The sequence below is a fragment of the Callospermophilus lateralis genome, chromosome 7 (assembly GCF_048772815.1).
Source record: "Callospermophilus lateralis isolate mCalLat2 chromosome 7, mCalLat2.hap1, whole genome shotgun sequence".
Lineage (NCBI taxonomy): Eukaryota > Metazoa > Chordata > Mammalia > Rodentia > Sciuridae > Callospermophilus > Callospermophilus lateralis.
In genome coordinates, this window is record NC_135311.1 from 116,604,042 (window position 1) to 116,624,425 (window position 20,384).

Below are 20,384 nucleotides of genomic sequence, written 5' to 3' on the forward strand. Positions count from 1 at the left end.
CAACCCCCTCTAACTAATATATTCATTTTCTTGAAAAATATGTGTGTGTGTAGGAATGGTACATATCAATCTTCACATGATTCGAATTTGGGAATAGGTTATCTGGGGTGTAATGAATGAATTTTTCAATTTTTATTTATAATATTTTATTATTTTATATTGCTTTGATAATTTAACTTTCAGAGGCCTGCTTCAGTCTGAAAATGGCATGCTCAAAAACAGAGCTAGGATTTTATAAGCAAAGAGTCAAGGAAGCATATGGGATGTCTTATTTCCAGCCCTGAGCCCTAGTATCGTCACTCAGGTCCAAGTGGAAGGTTTGTCCTCACTGGGAGTCTGGAGGCACCAGGCTCTCAGAGTCTGATGCTGTGAAGTATTTAAGCTTCCAACTCCTTCCCTCGCACTCTCAAAGCTGCCTTCACGTCATCAATTGGCTTCCTTGTACATTTCCCTACAGGGAAAGGATGTGATGGACGTGGTGATGTAAGCCTCCTGGTCCCCTTGGCCGTTCTGTTTCTCCTCATGAATGAACACTTTGGTTCTTTAGCTCAGATAGTAGGATAGGAAAGGAGTCAGTAAGATCTCCCCTCAGCCCTCCAAGAAACAGATTCTCTCTGAGTGCTGTTAGAGTCAAATGTGTAATTCTGACCATGATGAATTCACCAAGTGTCACCTCTGATACCATTTGGCACTTGGCCAGCCAGCCTGCCTGATGACACCCCTGTCTCATCAAGTGCAGACTCCTGTGCTTTCCTGGCATGTTCATCTCAACCAGCGGTCTCCTTCTTTATCCCTCACTCCCTTTTCCTTTAAGACTCTCTTCCCAATTCTGTCTCTCTTCCTACGTCACCACTTAACTTCCTTTCTTCTTTCCTTTTTTCTTCTTCCATATTCCACTTTAATTAACCACAGAGTTGAATAATAGTATATACTAGAGTTCAACAGTACTGTGCCCGGCTGTCTACTAAAATGATATTCTGAGCTCACAATAGCTCTGAAAGGGTCTTGTTCCTGCGGTGCAGAGGAGGAAGTTGAGGCTCTGAAAGGCTAAATGGTTGTAGCTCATAACATTAAAGGTTTTTCTCTGCTTAATTTTCAGTAACTAAATTAAACCCTTTATCTCGGAAAAATTCAGTTAAAATTGCTCATAGCTTCCATCATACTTTTCCTTGTGAGTCAATTGTCCCAGAGAAGAATCTCCCTGAAGGATGCTTATTCCTTTCTCATCCTGGAAAAAGGAACATGAGATGAAGAGTGAATGAGCATGATACGGAATTGCAGATGTCCCTGTGAACGGCAGAGCTCCCAACTTCTCTTTGCACCTCCTTGCCCTTTTCCCAGAGATCAGATGGGAAAATGGGTGGGTTTGCCCCTGATTTTTCTGGAGCCATCTTAGTCCTCTCCATGGAGGAGACGACCCTCTCTGTCTAGTGTGACAGAATGTGAAGAAGGAAGAAACCAAAATTTCAGCACCTGGATTTGTAACTTTTAGTAGCTCAGAGATGGAAGTTGTGGTTAAGTCGAATCTCCCAAGACCACTTTGAATATTTGGGGTGATGAACTAGGCTGCTTAGCCCCAACAGGTGTTTCCTCATGGTCCTAGAACACAGTGAACTGGAGAGAAGCATGCTTTTCACCAGACTTCAGTGGAGGTGTGGGAAGGGCTGTAGAGAATGCAGGCTGCTTCCATGTGTCCCAGGCTCTCAACTCTTACTCCAGACAGTGAAGGCCGCTTGGCTCCGGCACACACAGATGGCCAGATTGCGGCAACAGGCTGGAGGAGTGGGTAGTCCTAGACTGAGGATCATAGCGCAGCAGCCTATGACTGAAGTTGGAAGGTCCAGACTCTGGTGGATCAGCACCATGGAAATTAGGTCAAAGATGGGCTGCAAGCTGAGGCCTTGGCGTTACTGCCAGGGGCTCCCTCCCCGCTCACCTCCTACCCCCTTCCCCTCTCCTGTTGCTATGCTGGAGAGGAACCTAATCCTGGCCATTGTTTGGTTGACTGGCCCAGCACTTAAACGTTGTGATAAATGATGACTTGGTTTCCTTCAAAGGCCCTTCAGAATTTCTTCACTGAACTGTCTACTCTGCAGTCTCCTGGCAGTGTGGATCCACTTTGGAGTAGCTCTTAAGATCTGACTGATTTGCATAGATCTGTATACTCTGGGTCTTCTCCATTCTGGCCTTGTTATTATAAATGTTCACCCAGGCATGGTAGCTGCATCTCTGTAATCCCAGTCACTCTGGAGACTGAGGCAGGAGGATAGCAAGTTTGAGGCTAGCCTCAGCAATTTATCAAGGCCCTATGCAACTTAGTGAGACTCTGTCTCAAAACCAAAAATTAAAAGGGCTGGGGATGTAGCTCAGTGATAAAGCCCCTTTGGGTTTAACTCCCAATATGAATGAATAACCAAATAAGTAAATAAATAAATGTTCAGAAGAAGAAAGAGAAGGACTATCTCCCTCTTTTTCTTCCTCTTTCCCTAGTCCTAGGGTGCAGTCTGTCAATTTCCCCTGTGTGCCTACAACAGATTTCCAACAGCCAGGCGCCCTATACAGCTCTCCTCAGTTAATTCTCCTCATTTATTCCGCGCCTGAAAGATCCTTGGGAGGCTCTGAGGGAGCCTGCATTGTGATTTATTTAGCTTTTACCTAGGGTCAGAACATTTGGGCTGAAGTCCCTGGAGCTGGGGTAAGCAACCATGACGGGTGCCTTAGAGCCTGCTAAGGGGGTGGGGTTTGAAGGGAGGGGTGAGGGGTGATGGAGTGAGGACTCATTCTGAAATGAAAGGAGTCCTGGGTCTCTAAGCCGCTTCTAAAAATACCATCTCCCAGCGCTGAGGAAGGGGGAGGGGACGATGGAGCGTGAGGAGAATGGAGATAGGAAGGAGGTGGGGAGGTAGTAACTCTTCTTCAGGTAGATCTTATTTCAGAGACCCCGCCTGCATCCAGGAACCGGACCGAAGCCACACCTCCATCTGCTTCCTCGGTGGGCTTCAGTCTCCTGCGGCGTCCGAGCCCCAGCCTCTCTTTCTTTTCAGCAGAAAAGGGGTACTAATTCCTTCACCTACTCCTCTTCTTGCTACTATATGGTATGTATGTGAGTGAGCAAGTGGGTGTGTGCACAGCACACACACACACACACACACACACACACACACACACAAATTGAAAGCAGCTTGTAAGTGACCAGTGACTAGTGATCTACGATGCTAGGAACTCTCATTACACTGGATGCTCAAAGAGGTATGGACTGTGGCAGAGACCGATTCACTCAGGTATACTCGGCACAGAGCAGGCGCCCAATAATTGTCGGTTGGAGGGGTGAGGAGTACATTTATGCAGAATGCAGAGACACTCAGACCAAGTAAATGCAGGACCCACCCCCACTCTTGAGGCGGCTCGAGCTAATATACCGTCCAAAGGGAGAGAGGGGGTGGGTCCCCCAAGTAAAGAGCCTGAAGAAGCAATGAGGCGGGTGGAGTTTTCTCCCCTCGAGTTCAGCTCAGATGGTGAAGCTCAAGAGCCGCCGCCTCCCTCATGCTAGAGGGCCGCAGCCCTTCTCACCACCAAACGGTTAAACCCTCAGCTTGCACATAAATGACCTTCACTAAATAGAGGTCGTGTTCCACGTTTTCTTGCGGCTTCTTCAGCACCGACTGAACTCTGAGAAAATTGCTCCGCCTCTCTCGCCGCTGCCTCGGATTCCCCGCCACTGCGCTCCTCACCGGTCTCCTAGGGTGGGCGGAGTGGGGTGCTCAGAGGGGAACCCCAGCCTAAGGACAGCGTGGTGGTGGAATGTGCTACTTGTGTCTTGACAGCAGGAGCAAGAATCTGAGGAACCAGTCACTCATGCAAAATCTACCGCGGCCCCCATCCTGGTGTCCACATGGTTTCCCAGCCTCAGAAGCGCTGCTGGTAGGGTGGGACCTGTCTCCCATTTGGCTCCGTTTTCTCCAGCAGTTCCTGGGGTCGGGCTCGACCCCTCCCTCCTGCCTCGGTGTGTGTCTGATGAGGGCGGGGAGAAGAGGGGAGGGGTCGAGACGTGAAACGCCAAGAGCCGCAGACGCAGAAACCGGCAAGGGGGTTGGAGATCGAAGCGCTCCCCAGAGCTTGGGGTCAGGCTTCGAAACCCCCTGCAAGTCTTGGGACCAAGGGAGCTTCCAGGCTAGTTAAGAGGCTGCCAGTGTCACCGCTTCCCCGCGTGCCGCCCCTCCTTAAGCCACGCCCACATTGCCTGCTTCTCAGGGTTGAGGGGCTAAGGTTTGGCGTCCCTGGGCCACCGACGCCAGGTCCTCTTCTCCCCAGAAAACGAGCCAGCGCTCAGCGCTGCCCCACCCCCATGGTTTGGAGATCTGCGGGACCCCTTCTTTTCCCATTCCAGTTGGGTGTTCCGCCCCTAGCCTATAAAACTCCACCTTCCCACCCTCTGTAGGCAGGGATTGGTGGACCTCCCGCGGCGATGCCTAGTGATTGGTCCCCATGGATGATGGTGACCGGCGAGACCCCGCCTCCAGCCCGCGCTGGGGTCTGGGGGCACTGCTCAGCGGTGCTGGGCTGGCGCGGCTTGAGCCGCCGCCGCACTCACAGCTCGGTCGGCGGACCATGGAGACTGGCGCTGGTCCACACCCGCTGCGCCTGTTAGTCTGCCTGATGCCGCTCTGTCTCGCGCTGCTTTTGGGACCCGGGCGGCCCGGGACTGCCGAGGAAGGTAAAGAGACTGGTGGCTGTGCTCGGAGTCTGGAATGCCAAAAGATAGGGTGCTGGGGTGCTGGAATGCTAGGGAAGGAGTCATTGGAGACTAGAGTCTATCTTGGTGTTTGAAGCAAGCGGGCAGCGGGTGGCAGAGAGCGAGCGAGCGCGAGAGGGCGAGAGGCTGCTAAGCAATGGGGAAGAGAGGGGCGTGGAGGAGTTTGAGGGCTGGAGACCTAAGAAGCAGGGGAAGAAAGAGACCAGGAACCGCGGGAGCCAGAGGCGGCGGTTAAGGGGCCAGTGAGACGGACAGGCTGACTGATTGGAGGTGGGAGGGGTGGGGGCGGGGAGATGCAGAGAGCGGAGGCGAGGAGGATGTGCGGAGGTGAGATCCGAGGGTGAGGAGATGGAATGTAGCCCGCGTAGTGGAGGCCAGGAAACCACTGTATGGCCAACAGGAGGTGGAATGCTGGTTGCAGGGTCGCGAGGTGCCGACCATGGAACTGTCCGCAGTGCTGAATTTGGAGCATAGTGTGAGCCGCGGTCTCCGTTGCCGGGTTTGGGGCGATCCGCGGTATCAGAGCCCGCGTCTTGCTTCTGTCTCTGCATTTAGGGGAGCTGTATGCTCAGTTGGCGTCATATGCAGGTGCAGAATCCTGAGGAGCTGGAATCAGGCGCTGACTTGCAGGGTTGGTCCTGGCGCCGGATAGCAGATGCCTTCCAGTATGCAATTTCTATGTGCTGTCAGTTGTGTGAAATCAGCACGCTGTTGGCGGTCCTGCCCACTGTCGCTGACGCCTCTGGAGCCAACCCCTCTTAGACGCTCTCACCTTGGCGGCCCACCCCCTTCCTTAAGCTCCATATGAGTAATCTTCCGAGATTTGGGGATAGCCTGGCTTCCAGTGTCTGGGTTGCTGATTCTGCTGTCCAAGCCAGTGCTTTCCTGTGACCAGTGCTGAGAGGATGCAGACTGCTGATCTGACACCTCCCGGGGAATAAAGTGGCTCCAAGCTTCTCTGGTGCAGGAGGAGCCATGGATCATACATGAAACACTCTGACATTCTTTCAAACATAGTATATAGGTGACAGCCCTGGGAAAGGAGCTGGCTGAGGAAATGAGAGATTTTTTTTTTTTTTTTTTTTATTCCTCTTGTGGTTAGTAAGGTCTCTCCACTCCATTTTCTCTGGAGATCCTGGGAGTCAAATGAAAAGGCTAAGCCTCTTCTCTGCCTGCTTACATGACTTTAGAAAAGCCCCTGAATCTGAATTTTGGGGGTATACACAGGAATCCCCTGCTACACTCCTTTTCTCCCTCTAATTGACACTTAACTGTAATTTAGGGAACCTGGGAAGACTGGGGAGTGTCATGGGCTCCCCACCCCCAATTTGAGAGCCAACTCTAGAGTATTCTCTAAGGAATCTGTGGAAAGCTGAAAAATGACACCCCCTCTCCAAAAATGTCTGTCCTAATCCTCAGAACCTGTTAATCTTACCTTAAGTGGCAAAAAGGGCTTTGCAGATATAATTAAGGATTTTGTGATGGAAAGGTTATCCTGGATTATTTGGATGGATCCAATATAATCACGATGGCCCTTATGTGAGGGATGCAAGAGGAGTCTGTCGGAAAGAAGGTGATGTGATGGCAGAAGCTGAGATTGAAGTGAGGCACTCAGAAGGTGAAGGAGGGGATCATGAGCCAAGGAATACAGGTGGTCACTAGAAGCTAAAGAAGGCAAGAAAATGGATTCTCCTCTCAGAGTCTCCAAAGAAGAGTCTCCTCTCAGAGTCTCCAAAGATGATACCTGACTTCAGGCTAGTGGAACTGAGATCAGGCATCTGACTTACAGAACCATACAAGAAATAAAATTCTGGCTTTTTTGGAGGTGGAAGAGGGGGTGGCAACCAGGGATTGAACTCAGAGGCACTTGACCACTGAGCCACATCCCCACCCCTATTTTGTATTTAATTTAGAGACAGGGTTTCACTGAATTCCTTAGCACCTTGCTGTTGCTGAGGCTGTCTTTGAACTCGCAATCCTCCTGCCTTAGCCTCCCAAGCCACTGGGATTCAGGTGTGCATCACTGTGACAAGCATAAAATTCTGTCATTTAAAGCCACCAGATTTGTGGCAATTTGTTTCAGCAACCCCAGGAAATAATATGACTCCTTCTCTAATCATTGTGGCTACCTATCTCTGGATTTGTGGTACTCATAACTCCATTTCTGAGGAAGTATGGAGTGGGAAACATTTCTTTGTATCCTTTGCCACATTCTCTATCCCTCAGTTAGCAAATTTACAGTGAATTCAGCAAAGGATCCCACCCTCCTTGTACACTGACCTTCTGACTTTCTCACATCTCTCTTCTCCCCTCTCCTTAGTCGTCCTCCTGGATTCCAAAGCCTCCCAGGCTGAACTGGGCTGGACTTCACTGCCAAGTAATGGGGTAGGTGTAAAACTGTCCTTCCCTGACTCAGAGATCCTTCAAGGCCTTTACCTCCCCATGGTCACCTCAGTTCAAAACACACTCAAACCTGTGAGATCTCCAGTTGCCCTGGTGTCAAATCAAAGAGGCCTATTAGAAAATGTTGTCTTCAGTTAGTTAGACAAATAAATAAGAAAGAAAGAGAGAGAGAGAGAAGAAAAGAAAAGAAAGAAGGACTATGTCTAAGAACAGAAATATGAGAAATGGATGGAGTTAATGCTGAAGTGTGTTTGTACATAGTAGATCCTGCAAAGAGTGTTGTTGATTGACAGAAAGCAAGACTTGGAATCCTAAAAGAGGGTTTGGGAACTTGGGGTGGGGTACTGTGGGAGGCAATAGAGCTTGGTGTAGTGGAAAGGGCACTGGATGTAGAGTCAAGACACTCCAGATACCATTCTTAGCTCTGCCACTAATTCAATGTGCATACCAAGTCATTGCTCTCCCTCTGGAATTTCAGATTCCTTACCAATAACAATAAGGATTGTTGTTTATTTCAATTGAATATATACTAAAACTGGAACAATGCAGAAATTAGCACAGCCTAAGAATGACATGCATATTTGTGAAGTGCTCCATTATTTGTTTGTTTGTTTGTTTGGGTGCAGGGAATTGAACCCAGGGACTTGCACATGCTAGGCAAGAACTCTATCCCTGAGTTATAGCTCCAGCCAATGTTATTTATTTATTTATCTATTATTTTTCTTCTTCTTCCTTCTCCTACCCACTACCCACCGCCCTTCCACTTTGGGCTGCTTTCTACCACCATTGGATGAAAAAGATGAATAAACTCTTGGACTCTGTGGGTCCTGAAGTCCCATAGTTCTCCCTGACAGTGCATGCCAGGCCTCATCATTCTTTTCCCTTGTTCAGGAGCTCCTTAGAGCCCTTTTGGGATTTTTTTTTGGAATCACTTTGGACTTCTACTACTTTGCCTGAAAGGGAATTTTGAATTTTGCAATGCTGTAGTGCCAGTTAGCAAGAAGGAAAGTAGGTACACAGAGAAACCAGGTTTTATTTATGTATTTATTTATTGTGGTACTGGGGATTAAATCCAGGGACACTTTATCCCTAGCCCCCCTTTTTTATTGTTTTGAGTTGTAGTTGGACACAATACCTTTGTTTTATTTATTCATTTTTATGTGGTGCTGAGGATCGAACCCAGGGCCTTGCACATGTTAGGTGAGCGCTCTACCTCTGAGCCATAATCCTAGCCCACCTTTTCATTTTTTAAGAATGGGTAGCACTAACTTGTGCACATTGTCCATGAAATTACCATCCGCCTGCCTCAGTTTCTCGAATCACTATGATTTGCAGGCCCAGATTTCCCCTCCACTCCCCAACCTCCACACCGAATTTGGGATTGAACCCAGGGGTGTCCTACCACTGAGCTACATCCCCAGTCCTTTTAATTTGTAAATTTGGATCAGGGTCCTCACTAATTTGCTGAGGCTGGCCTTGAACTTGTGCTCCTCCCGAGAGTTGCTGGGATTGCAGGTATGCATGACTTGCATTTTATAATTTCAGGGGTGTGTGTGCTAGTGGGAGGGGAGGCAGGAAATGATAAAATGATGCAAAATGAAGTTTTCAGCCAGAGTCAGTGTTTGACTTCCTAGGAGCACCTTGTTCTCTTCTTTACTCTTGCCCCAGTGGGAGGAAATCAGCGGCGTGGACGAACATGACCGTCCCATTCGCACATACCAAGTGTGCAACGTGCTGGAGCCCAACCAGGACAACTGGTTGCAGACTGGTTGGATCAGCCGAGGTCGAGGGCAGCGCATCTTCGTGGAGCTGCAGTTCACACTGCGCGACTGCAGCAGTATCCCTGGCGCCTCAGGCACTTGCAAGGAGACCTTCAATGTCTACTACCTGGAAACCGAGGCAGACCTGGGCCGCGGGCGTCCCCGCTTAGGAGGTAGCCGACCCCGCAAGATTGACACGATCGCAGCGGACGAGAGCTTCACGCAGGGCGACCTGGGCGAGCGCAAGATGAAGCTGAACACAGAGGTGCGTGAGATCGGCCCGCTTAGTCGGCAGGGTTTCCACCTGGCCTTCCAGGACGTGGGCGCATGCGTGGCGCTGGTCTCTGTGCGCGTCTACTACAAGCAGTGCCGCGCCACCGTGCGGGGCCTGGCGGCGTTCCCAGCCACCGCGGCGGAGAGCGCCTTCTCCACTCTGGTAGAAGTGGCTGGAACGTGTGTGGCACACTCGGAAGGGGAGCCCGGCAGCCCTCCGCGCATGCACTGCGGCGCGGATGGCGAGTGGCTGGTGCCGGTGGGCCGCTGCAGCTGCAGTGCGGGATTCCAGGAACGTGGTGACATCTGCGAAGGTATCCAGAGGATGGGAAGTGCGAGGTGGGAGGACAGAGCGCAGGTGGCAATTGGGAGAGCGTGTGTCCTAGATGAAAGAAGCAGGAGAGGGAGTGGAGAAGCCATGGGCTTTGGAGCTGGGAGTTCTGATCTTTTGTGGAACTTCTAGCGGGTTCAGGCGGAACTAAGGAGTGAAGTTCCTAAGAGGTGAATTGGACTCCATATAAGGAAGCTTTAGGAACCTATATTTCAGGCACTAGGATAAGCACTTCACTCAGGCCTTTTCATTTATTTGCCCAGCAACTAACTCAGTCACATTATCTCTACCTTATGGGTAGGAAACAGACTCGAAGTTGCAAAATTAGGAAATGGGAAGCCAGGATTTGAATTCAAGTTTGTCCAGCTCTTTATAACTATACCATGTTGCCTCTGCTGTGCATAAGAAAGAAATCTACAGCAGCCCAAACTTTGAGCCAGCACTATAGGGAGTGAGTTCTCCTGGGGTCACTGACCAGTCAGAGGCCAGAGGCGGGGCTTGTGAGTTCAAGAGAGAGTGGAGCAAGTTTGCACTAGGACTGGGGAAAGTCCCTGTTAACTCTGCACCACACTCATTGTGTCTTCTGGGGGAGATCCACCATGTTTTTTTTTTTTTCTTTTCTTTTTTTTGCTGGGTTCTCAAGTCTCTGGGGAATTAGGCACAGACCTCTCCTCTCTCTCTTTGGAAATGGGGAGTGGGTGTTAAAGACAGGGCTATGAATGTATGCCTTTAATGTAGGAAGATCAAAGGACGCATTTTCTAAAGCAGGTCCTTTTTTGGGTGCCAGGGCAACAGAAATGAATCAGACAGTTCCAGCTCTTGAGAAGCTCACAACCACATGGAGAGAGTCAAAGACTAAAAATCAAAAGAGGGTGATAGATGATATAAGAGAGAGATACACAGAATAATGAGAAGACAGAGGAGGAAATAACTTGTTCTTATTCCTTTGTTCAATCACCCACTCAGTATGAGATGAGGACATACTGGCTGCATTTATTCAGGTCTTAGATGTGTATAGATGAATACCACTATGTATTCCCTGGGGAAGTTGTATGAGACCCAGAGGTAAGACCCCTTCCTGAGCTCTCCAGATAGGCTTAGGATCCAGTTCAGTGCTCTCCAGAACTCAGTGCAACCTCTATTTCTATACTTACCCAGGTCTACAGTAATCTATGTGTTGTATTTCTACCACTAGATTAAGAATTTTTTTTGTTTTGTTTTGTACTGGGGATTGAACCCAGGGGTACTTAGCCACTGAGCCACATCCCAAACCCTTTTTCTATTTTATTTTAAAATGGGGTCTTACCAACCTGCTTAGAGCCTTTCTAAGTTGCTGAGGCTGGCTTGGAATTCATGATCCTCCTGCCTCAGCCTCCTGATCCGCTGGGATTACAGGCAAGCACCACCATGCTTAGTTAGACTTAAGAACTTCTTGCACTCAGACACTGGGTCTTAGTCTCAGCAGCCCCATCATCCATAGCAGGATATGGCATATGGCAGGTGCTCAGTGAAAATGCATTGAGTTAACAAGTGGTTATCATAGGGTGTGATAGATACCAACAGAGAGCTGAGCAAGCATGGAGAAAGGAAAACACTTCTAAGGATGGAGAGGGTTTCCTAGAGAAAATGAAAAGGTCTTTATTCCAGGCATCTAAGACCACTGTGCGCTTAGGGATTGTGTATAAAAGCATGGCAGCAGGAAGGAACATTGGTGTAAATGGGTAACCCGTGTGACTAGAACCAGGACATGTATGTGGGGTGTGAGGAGCGAGAGGCTGGAGAAAGGCTGGGGCAAATCACGAAGGGGCCATAAATATTAGACAAACAGCTTGTGCTTTATGTTTAGACCAGTGAGGAGGGATCCAACATGTTCAGATTTATATTTTGAAAGATCATTCGAGCTGCAATAGCAAAGACAGGGTTGGAGAGGGAAGGATTAGAGGCTAGACATAAGGAAAATTGTGCAATAGTTTTGGAGAAAGAAGGTGAGCTCTGAACCAAGGAGGTAGCAGACATCCTTAAGCCATGAGAACGGGTGTGATCAGGAGAGAGCACCCAAAGCACTTAGTGATCATGTGATCCAGGAGGGTAGGCCCCTTTTGACTTGTAATGCTGCTGGAGGTTGAATGGACAGAGGGATCGTGCACTGGGTACAGAACCCAGAATACAGATGGAGAGGTGTGTCCAAGTGGAAGTATCTAGAACGTGGAGCTGGAGCTCAGCATCAGATACTACTTGAGGCTCTGGGTACGGTTGGTACAGACTAGAGAGAACTACAGGGTAAGAAGCAACAGGGCCAACAAGGGAGACTCAGAGAACAGCAACGTTTAAGGAAAGACAGAAAAAAACAGTCCACAAAAAAAGACTGAGGAGGAGAGGTGGACAGGTGGGTTGGAGGACAGCTAGGAGAGGGCACTGGCTTGTGCTTAGGGAGAGGGAGGGGTCCAGGAGGGCAACACCCATGGGATGAGTGAGCAGTCAGGGAGGCTGGGGGCCACTTGGTGGCCTTAGCAAGAGCAGCTTCAGCTGATCAGTGGAGACACCAGGTTGTAATAGGTCAACATTGAAGGACGTTGAGTGGCTGGAGCAGGGCATCTAGAAGTGTGGATTCGAAGGGGAAGAAGACGTAGCATCTTCAGGAAGACCTTGGGTTGAAAGAGGGTGTGTGTGAACCTTTCATCTGAACACAGAGAAAGGGCTTTCATTGTAAGCTGAAGGGAAAGAGCCATTGGGGTACCAAGTAAGTGGGAGGGTGCATCTGTCCCTAGGAGGAAGGATTTTTTTTTTTTTTTTGGCAATGGGGATTGAACCCAGGGGTACTTAACCACTGAGCCACATCCCCAGCCTATTTTATTTAGAGACAGGGTCTCACTGATTTGCTGAGGCTGGCTTTGAACTCAGATCCTCCTGCCTCAGCTTCCCGGGATGCTGGGATTACAGGGGTGACAGCTGCACCCAGCTGGGAAGGAGTAGTTGATTACTGATGGGGGTTAGAATTGCTGATACATGCTGCTAATAAAATAAAAGAGGCCAACTTTTAGTCAGTTCTATGATTGTTTGAAAATCCTCTACAGTCAGTGCTTTTATTCTGAATGGACCACCTTTTCTGCTCCACCCTCTTAAAAGCCAGCAGAGGAGCCCTGTGAAAACCAGCAGGGGAGATGACTGATGAAATGTCATCTTTGAAGAGGTGAAAGGGGGGTCCAGAGTGGAGATGGAAGCTCTGGCCTTCAACAGGAGGTGGCTCATCCCCTCCTCTAGGACTGGAATGCAGGAGGAGAGGGGAAAGGAGTGTAGATGGAGGTGTTTGTGGGTTTTGATGGCCAGATGTTGAGGGAATTACCAACTGATGGCCTCTCTTCTCTGTGAGGTGGGAAGGAGGCATCTGTACCAGTGGACACTCGGATCTTTGTCTATTCTGCTCATTGCTCTGTCTTTGGAGTCTAGCTCATAGTAGATGATAAAATTATTTGCTGAATGAATGGATCAAGGGCTGGAGGAGGTTTTGGTCCACACTCTGGAAACACACACGCGCGCACACACACACACACCCAATTCCACTCTGGTTTGTGTGGGGCTGCCTTCCTTTGGGCTGAGACCATTTCCTCTGTCCTGGGGAATGGGGAGCTAGGGAGCCAGTGAGGGAGGTGCTGTTTGGACTGGGTTTTGGAGAAGTATAGAACTAGATTGCCAGGAGGAAAGGGGTGTAAAACACTGCAGGACAAGACCCAAAGGTGTGAAAAGCAGGCGGTTGGCATCCTAGGGTGCCTGGCAGTGGGGAGCTGCTGGAGAGTTTAGGAAAGGAAGCGGCTGGTCGGATGGACAGTCAGCAAGCTCAGGCCTTCCCAGAGTCTTCTACAGCTTAGTCAGTCCCCTGTCTAAGGGAAGGTGGATCTCAAAGAGGGTATAGAGTTAAATTATTGTTCTTTCCCCCGGTTTCTCCCTTTAGTGACTGACTCTGTTCACCTCTCCAAGCCACTAGAGGGATTAATGAAAGAGATGGGGTTTCCCCTTGGGGAGAAAAATCAGGGCACATGGCCTGTGTCTTCTGCTCTGTGGGACTCGCCTGGAGCTAAGGCAACCAAGCAGTTATGTTCTGAGGCTGTGCAGGGCACAGGAAGCCCGTGATGGGTGGCAGGAAGGGAGCACAGACAGGGAGGCCAATTCCAGCTCTTCATAAGAATCCCCAGCCCATTTTATTTAGAGACAGGGTCTCTAAAATAAAATAAAATAAAATAAAAGGTGGTCCATTCAGGTTCAGGGAATTCCTCTAACTGCAGGAGATGGTCCCCGAGGGCAGCCTCCGAGGGGTGAGTGCCCCACTGTGAGGTGTGTGAGCCACGGGTCTGGCTGCTGCTGCCCCCAAAATGCTGCTGGAGGGCCAGGCCAGGCGAGCTGATCCAGGCTGGCGCTGGCCTTGAGGAAGGGAAGGAGGCTGGCCACCAGGAATCCCCTTCTGAGTTTGCTCTTCAACACACACCTCTAAATAGAGCCTCTCAGAGCAGAGACAACCCACTGCTCTGCTGGGACCAGGGTAGTCATTGTCCTCCCCTACTGTCCCAGACCCTGCAAACAAGGCTGCCCCCCTGGCCCTCACCTCCTCGCTCATTTCACAAGGCAGGTGGGCAGGCTGCGATGATTATTCCCACTTGACTGATGGATTGCGGCCAGAGAGGAGTGGTCTAGCTAACACTGAACCCAGCCCTCCTGATCCCTGTTTGGGTAGTCGACACCCCCAGGCCACAATGGTAGTTGGCCCCAGGGACTTCTGAAGACCTCTGGGTTGCTGAGACCCTTCCCTACACTGTGCTAGATGGATCTTTCCACATCTGAGCCTCTCCAACAGTGGAAATCCTCAGGCCCCTCCCCTCTCTCCCAGAAAGTTCTTCTCTGGTCTAGTCTGCATTCCTGCTGCTGTTTTCTGTCTTCTTGGAGCTGGAGAGCAACCTATCTTCCCTCATCAGTTAATCTAAAGGGCAGGGCCCAGGAACAAGGGGAGGACCACCCAAGTTCTGACCAGAGGGGCCAGCAGCCTCTGCGTCTCTCCTGGCCCAGCTGGTGGGAAATTCCTTAAAGTGGGTGTTTGTTACTTTCCACTTCAAGCCTGTGAGGGAGACGGAGTAATTACCATGATTATTGTGTAAAATAGTCCATACTGGTCTAAGCCTTTTGCATGTTTTATTTCAGTTAATCCTCCACCAGCTTTGTTGAGGTGGGTATTCTACACAAGCCTCAGAGAGGTCAACCATTGTGCTCAAGGCCACACAGCAAATAGGTAGTGCAACTCAGCTACAAACCCCAGTTGTTCATATATAAAAGTCTGTGCTTTTAGCAGCTGGGCTCTGTGAGGTGAAGCAAAGTAACTGAGTAGGTGTCAAGACTAAAACCTGCTTGACTCATGAGCCGGGAGACTTTCCAGGGTCCTCTTCTCCCTCCCACCCTGCCTCCGCTGAGCAGCCCAAGGGGTGAGTTGGGGATTTATGACACACTAACTCCCAAGGACCATGGTGGGAAGAAGAGCTTTGACAATGTGTCTGTGTGTGTGTGTCAATGCTGATAAGTGGGCGTGTGCATGTGTCTGTCCCTGGGTGACTGGGGCCCAGCCTTTGGAGCTCCTTTCTTCACATCAGGATTGCAAAGTTCGACTCGTTTTCTTCCAATGAACCTTAGAGTCATGTAGTCTGGGCTCTAGAGAAGTGGGCGTGGGTTGGAATCGCACTAGCTGTGGGACATTGGGCAACTGATTTTACTTCTCTGAAGCTCAGTTTCCTTATTTTTCAAAATGGGGATGAAGTCACACCTCACAAGCTATTAGGATCAAATGAATTAGGGGAAGTAAAATATGTCAACGCTCCCTGCAAACGCTGAGTGCTTACTAAGAGGTGACACTAGGTTGTTCACGTTGGAGGAGCTGAGTCCCCCTCCTTATCACAGTTTAAGGGTATAAACCCCACCCTGAAGGGTTCAGGCAGGAAAGGGGCGGGGAGATGTGGAGAAGCCCCCTGCTCACCCGCCCCTCTCCGCAGCCTGTCCCCCAGGGTTTTACAAGGTGTCCCCCAGGCGGCCGCTCTGTTCTCCGTGCCCGGAACACAGCCGGGCCCTGGAAAGCGCCTCCACGTTCTGCGTGTGCCAAGACAACTATGCGCGCTCGCCCACCGACCCGCCCTCGGCCTCCTGCACCCGTGAGTGTCCCCCTGGCTGCATCGCGAGGGTTGGGGGCTCTGGAGGCGGTGAATAACGGCGCGATCCAGATGGTGGTGACAGGGGCTCCACAGTGGGGGCGTGAGGGCGGATGTGGAGCTAGCGACCAGGGGTGCCTAGTGCAGGAAGGGAAGCCTGGGGTGGGGATAGAGACCCGGGCCTGGGATGGGAAGAACCCGGAGAGGCGGAGAAGTGAGGATTCCCGACGGCCAAGGCACACAGGGGGAGTGCCCTCTCCCGCCCTGGCTCACCCTCCCCTAGCCTGGAGGGGCTCCCGACCCTCGCGCCCTCTCTTCCCGATCCCCACGCCCCATCCTTGTGCCAGCACCAACCTCCTCCCACCCCATCACAGACGGCCCCCACTCCCACACCCCGCTCCCACGCCCTGTCCCGGCTCCCCCAGGCCGTTCCCCTCACTGACCCCGAGCCTGACCCCACTGGGGATGCCAGAGCCTCGTGCCGGCGGGTCCCTCCCGGGTCCCTGACGCCCCGCTGAGCGCTGTCCCTGCCGCCAGGGCCGCCGTCGGCGCCGCGGGACCTGCAGTACAGCCTGAGCCGCTCTCCGCTGGCGCTGCGGCTGCGCTGGCTGCCGCCGGCGGACTCGGGCGGCCGCTCGGACGTCACCTACTCGCTGCTGTGCCTGCGCTGCGGCCGGGAGGGCCCGGCGGGCGCGTGCGAGCCCTGCGGCCCTCGCGTGGCCTTTGTGCCGCGCCAGGCCGGTCTGCGCGAGCGCGCCGCCACGCTGCTCCACCTGCGGCCCGGCGCGCGCTACACCGTGCGCGTGGCCGCGCTCAACGGCGTCTCGGGCCCGGCGGCCGCCGCGGGAGCCACCTACGCGCAGGTCACCGTCTCCACCGGGCCCGGGGGTAAGGCCACGCCGCGCGCCCGCACCTGCCCCGCCCCCGAGACACCCGCCCCCTGGGGCCCCGCCGTCCCACCGCAGCCACCCCAAAGAAACCACGGCCTGTGCGAGCTCCCAGAACCCCTCCAGGAGTCGAAGTGACCACAAAACCCCCGAGCCCGGGGATGCCCACCGGGGCTTGGTCGCTGTCCCCCGAGTCCCCGAGGGAGCGATGAGGTTCCCAGGTGACTCCCTGCCTTTGGGCCAAAGAGGATGTGAGCGTTTCAGCGAGTCTGCGGGAGCCCGAGAGCGCTCCTTTCTCTTGACCACGTCGCAGAAAGCCTGAGTCCCACCCAACGCTGCAGTTTGACTGCCTCTGATTTCCCGTGGGAAAGGGACGTTGCCTTCCCGTTTCAAAAGTTTCAGTAGGAAGCAGAGTCATTCTTCCTTTCCTTCTGTCTCAGGGATGGTGTGCCCCGCTGCCTCCATCCTGGGGACTACGCAAGGGCTTTGCTGCATCGGTCTCTCTCTTTCTTGGTCCTAGGGGCACCGAAACAGGGGGGCAGGCAGGGTGAAGAGTCCACAGGTCAGCCAGCTCTGAGTCTGGAATTGAGATGAATAAAGGAAGACCTTTTATACTACATCATTCTTTTTTCCTTGCTGTCTGTCTGCCTGCCTTTCTCCCCCTGGCCCCTCCTCCACTTTCCCCTACTACTGGGGATCAAATCCAGGGGGGTACTACCACCGAGCCACACCCCCAGCCCTTTTTATTTATGTTTCATTAGCGACAGGGTCTAAGTTGCTGAGGTTAGCCCCGAACTTGCAATTCTCCAATTCTCCTGCCTCAGCCTCCTAAGAAGCTGGGATTACAGGTGTGCCACCATGCCCACCCCCTTGCACATTCTTGACACTGCTCCCGCAGATCTCTGAAAATGTACACTTTCAAGTAATCTCTCAAGTGTCTTTTGCAAGAAAGATGAGTGGTACGGTTTTTGAGTTTTCCAATCTGAGGACATGTGAGGGGTTTGTGACCCTACTTCCCTCTTTATGGTGTCTGAGGCTATATTTTCATTCTTTTGTAAGTAACTTGGACGTATTTACGTGTAGCACACCAATGTTTTAATAATTCCTTAGCCTACTGACGAAAATTAAAATTTAACCACTATGGATTTCTTCTCATTGAGTTTGGCTGGAATACAGTAAACATTTTAAACCTTTCTGCACAGCTTTTTTTTTTTTTTTTTTTTTTTTTTTTTTTTTTTTTAATTCCTGGAAAAGTTGTCTTCAGTTATTGCTTTGACTAGAACTTCTGATGGCTCTAGTTTATCTCTTAAGACTATCTCTAAGCATTAGGATGTACATCCATTTTCTGATTTTCAAATCTTGACTCTTGACATTTCCTTTATCATTCTTAGCTCTTAATCTACTTCCTCTGCCTCTTTTTAAAATTTTTTTTTTTTTTTTAAATTCTGGGGATTGTACCCAGGAGTGCTTAACCATTGAGCCACATCCCCAACCCCCTTTTATAGGAGCCACCACACCTAGCTGAATATTTTCTTTTTGTCATGAGGTTATAAGAATGAACATGTAGAGAGAAATAAATTCATATATATGTCTATACACATACATCATGTTAATATATACACACACCTCAAGGTGACAAAAGCTATGGTGACAAAAGCAGTGTATTTTCACCTGGGGGTGGTGGCATACACCTGTAATCCCAGCAATTTGGGAAGCCAAGGCAGGAGGTTATGAGTTCAAAGCCAGCCTCGGCAAAAGCAAGGCGTGAAGCAACTCAGTGAGACCCTGTTTGTAAATAAAAATATGAAATAGGACTGGGGATGTGGCTCAGTGGACGAGTCCCCCTGAGTTCAATCCCTGGTACTCCCACCCCCCAAAAAAGAAGTGTATTGTCTGCAATTGTCTCATAGCTCTGGAGTCTAGGAGTCCAGAATCAAAGTGTTGGCAGGGCCATGCTCTCTCTGCTGGTCTGGGGGAGGACGCTTCCTTGTTCTTCTGTCTTCTGGTGTCACCCAGCAATCATCCTGTCCACAGGACTCAGTATCCTCACAGCATCTTGCCCATGTATGTCTGTCTCTGCACCCAAAACTCCTGTTGGGTCAGAGGGCACCTAAATGACCTCATTTTAACTTCACCTCTGAAGAGTTTCCCAAGTAAGGTCACACTTTCTGAGAGCCCAGGGATCAAGACTTCAACATATCCTCTTTGCGGAGACAAAATTCAACACATATAACCCTTATCAAATATGTGTCTTGCAAATATATTCTCCCATGCTGTGCATTGTCTTTCATGAAACCGAGAGTATCCTTTGAATCACAAAAAGCTTGTAGTTTTGATGACATCTAATTTATCTATTTTTTTAAATTGTTTGCTTGTGTTTTGGGTGCCATCTCTAAGAAACTATTGCCTGATCGAAGGTCATGAATATAATGTATGTTTTATACCTGTTTTCTTTTAATATTGTGGTTTTGACTCTATTTTAATTTTTGGTACTGGGGATCAAACCCAGGGTGTTCTACCACTAAGCTACTTTTCTCAGTACCCCCTGCTTCCCCCACCCAAGACACGATCTTGCTGAGTTACTGAGGGTCTCCCTATATTACTGAAGCTGGCCTGGAACTTGGAATCCTGCTGCCTCAGCCTCCCAAATTGCTGGGATTACAGGTGTGCACCACTGTGTCTGGTTTAAATTATTTTAGAAAATGTTTTGTCATTTCCAGTAAACTTCTTTTAATTTTGTTTGGAAGAACCAGGACAACATGGAAAGCTCAGGCAGAGGAATTCTGACTTTACTGTTCCATGGTGAGAGAAAGATGATTGGATAATTTTTACTCTTTTTACATTTTTTTGGTAACTATTGAGGTTTTCTTTGGTTGTAAGATATGGTAAAAATGTTAACTAGGGCTGGGGTTGTCGCTCAGTGGTAGAGGGCTTGCCTTGCATGTGTGAGGCACTGGGTTCGTTCCCTAGTACCACATAAAAAATAAATAAATGAATGAATAAAATAAAGGTATTGTGTCCATCTACGATTTAAAAAAAAAAAAATTTTAGTGCTCGCTTCGGCAGCACATACACTAAAATTGGAACCATACACAGAAGATTACCATGGCCCCTGCGCAAGGATGACACGCAAATTCGTGAAACATTCCATATTTTTAAATTTAAAAATTTTTTTATAAATGTTAACTACTTCATGGATACTTTAAAACAATGTGTATTATTTTGTAGTGTAACATTCTCTCTCTATATACGTACATATATAAGTTATATATAAATATATATATATTTTATATATATATATATAATTCAGTATATTATTTTATTGTTTCCTCCTTATTTTATACTTGATGTTCCAAAGACTGAGAGGTTTAGGTTTTCCATTCTGTTTGTGGGTTCATCAACACTCTAGAATTGGTGATGAATTTTCTCTTAAACATTTCAGTTTTGCTAGTGTGTTTGGTTTCCCTCTGAGATTCTCGGGTTTGGTTTCCCATGGGGTTCCCTCCTGTCTGCCTGCTTTCTCATCATGGCTGCCTTCCCCTGTTGGGTGGAGGCTGTGTCTTCCCATTTTGAAGATTCCAGGCTGTCTCCTTACTCATTCCTCTGTCACACTGCACCACTTTTCAAGACAGACTCCTCCTTAGTCTTCAGAATGATGTTGGTGTTCCCTTATTCAGAAATATTTTTCATATGATGCTTCCTGGTCATTCGTTTTTGGACGAGGCGATAACTGATGTTTTGGGGAATGTGTGAATTGCCCTATGGATTGGTTTGAGGTTTTTTTAATTTTAGTTTAAT

General features: G+C 49.7%; 1 protein-coding gene, 1 non-coding gene and 1 pseudogene across 2 annotated transcripts in view; all 3 read left to right on the top strand.

The window, feature by feature from the left end:
* Positions 1 to 4,608: 4,608 nt before the first annotated feature.
* The window catches only part of Epha10 (EPH receptor A10), a 36,080-nt gene continuing 20,304 nt past the window's right edge, over positions 4,609 to 20,384 (top strand). Inside the window, 5 exon segments of the mRNA XM_076862938.2 lie at positions 4,609 to 4,714; positions 7,074 to 7,138; positions 8,825 to 9,503; positions 15,547 to 15,702; positions 16,237 to 16,587. Coding sequence (XP_076719053.1) covers positions 4,609 to 4,714; positions 7,074 to 7,138; positions 8,825 to 9,503; positions 15,547 to 15,702; positions 16,237 to 16,587 — 1,357 coding nt within the window.
* On the top strand, positions 7,664 to 7,759 carry LOC143405315 (U6 spliceosomal RNA; annotated as a pseudogene).
* On the top strand, positions 19,637 to 19,743 carry LOC143405404 (U6 spliceosomal RNA). Its single transcript, XR_013092101.1, has one exon. It is a non-coding gene; the product is annotated as a U6 spliceosomal RNA (small nuclear RNA).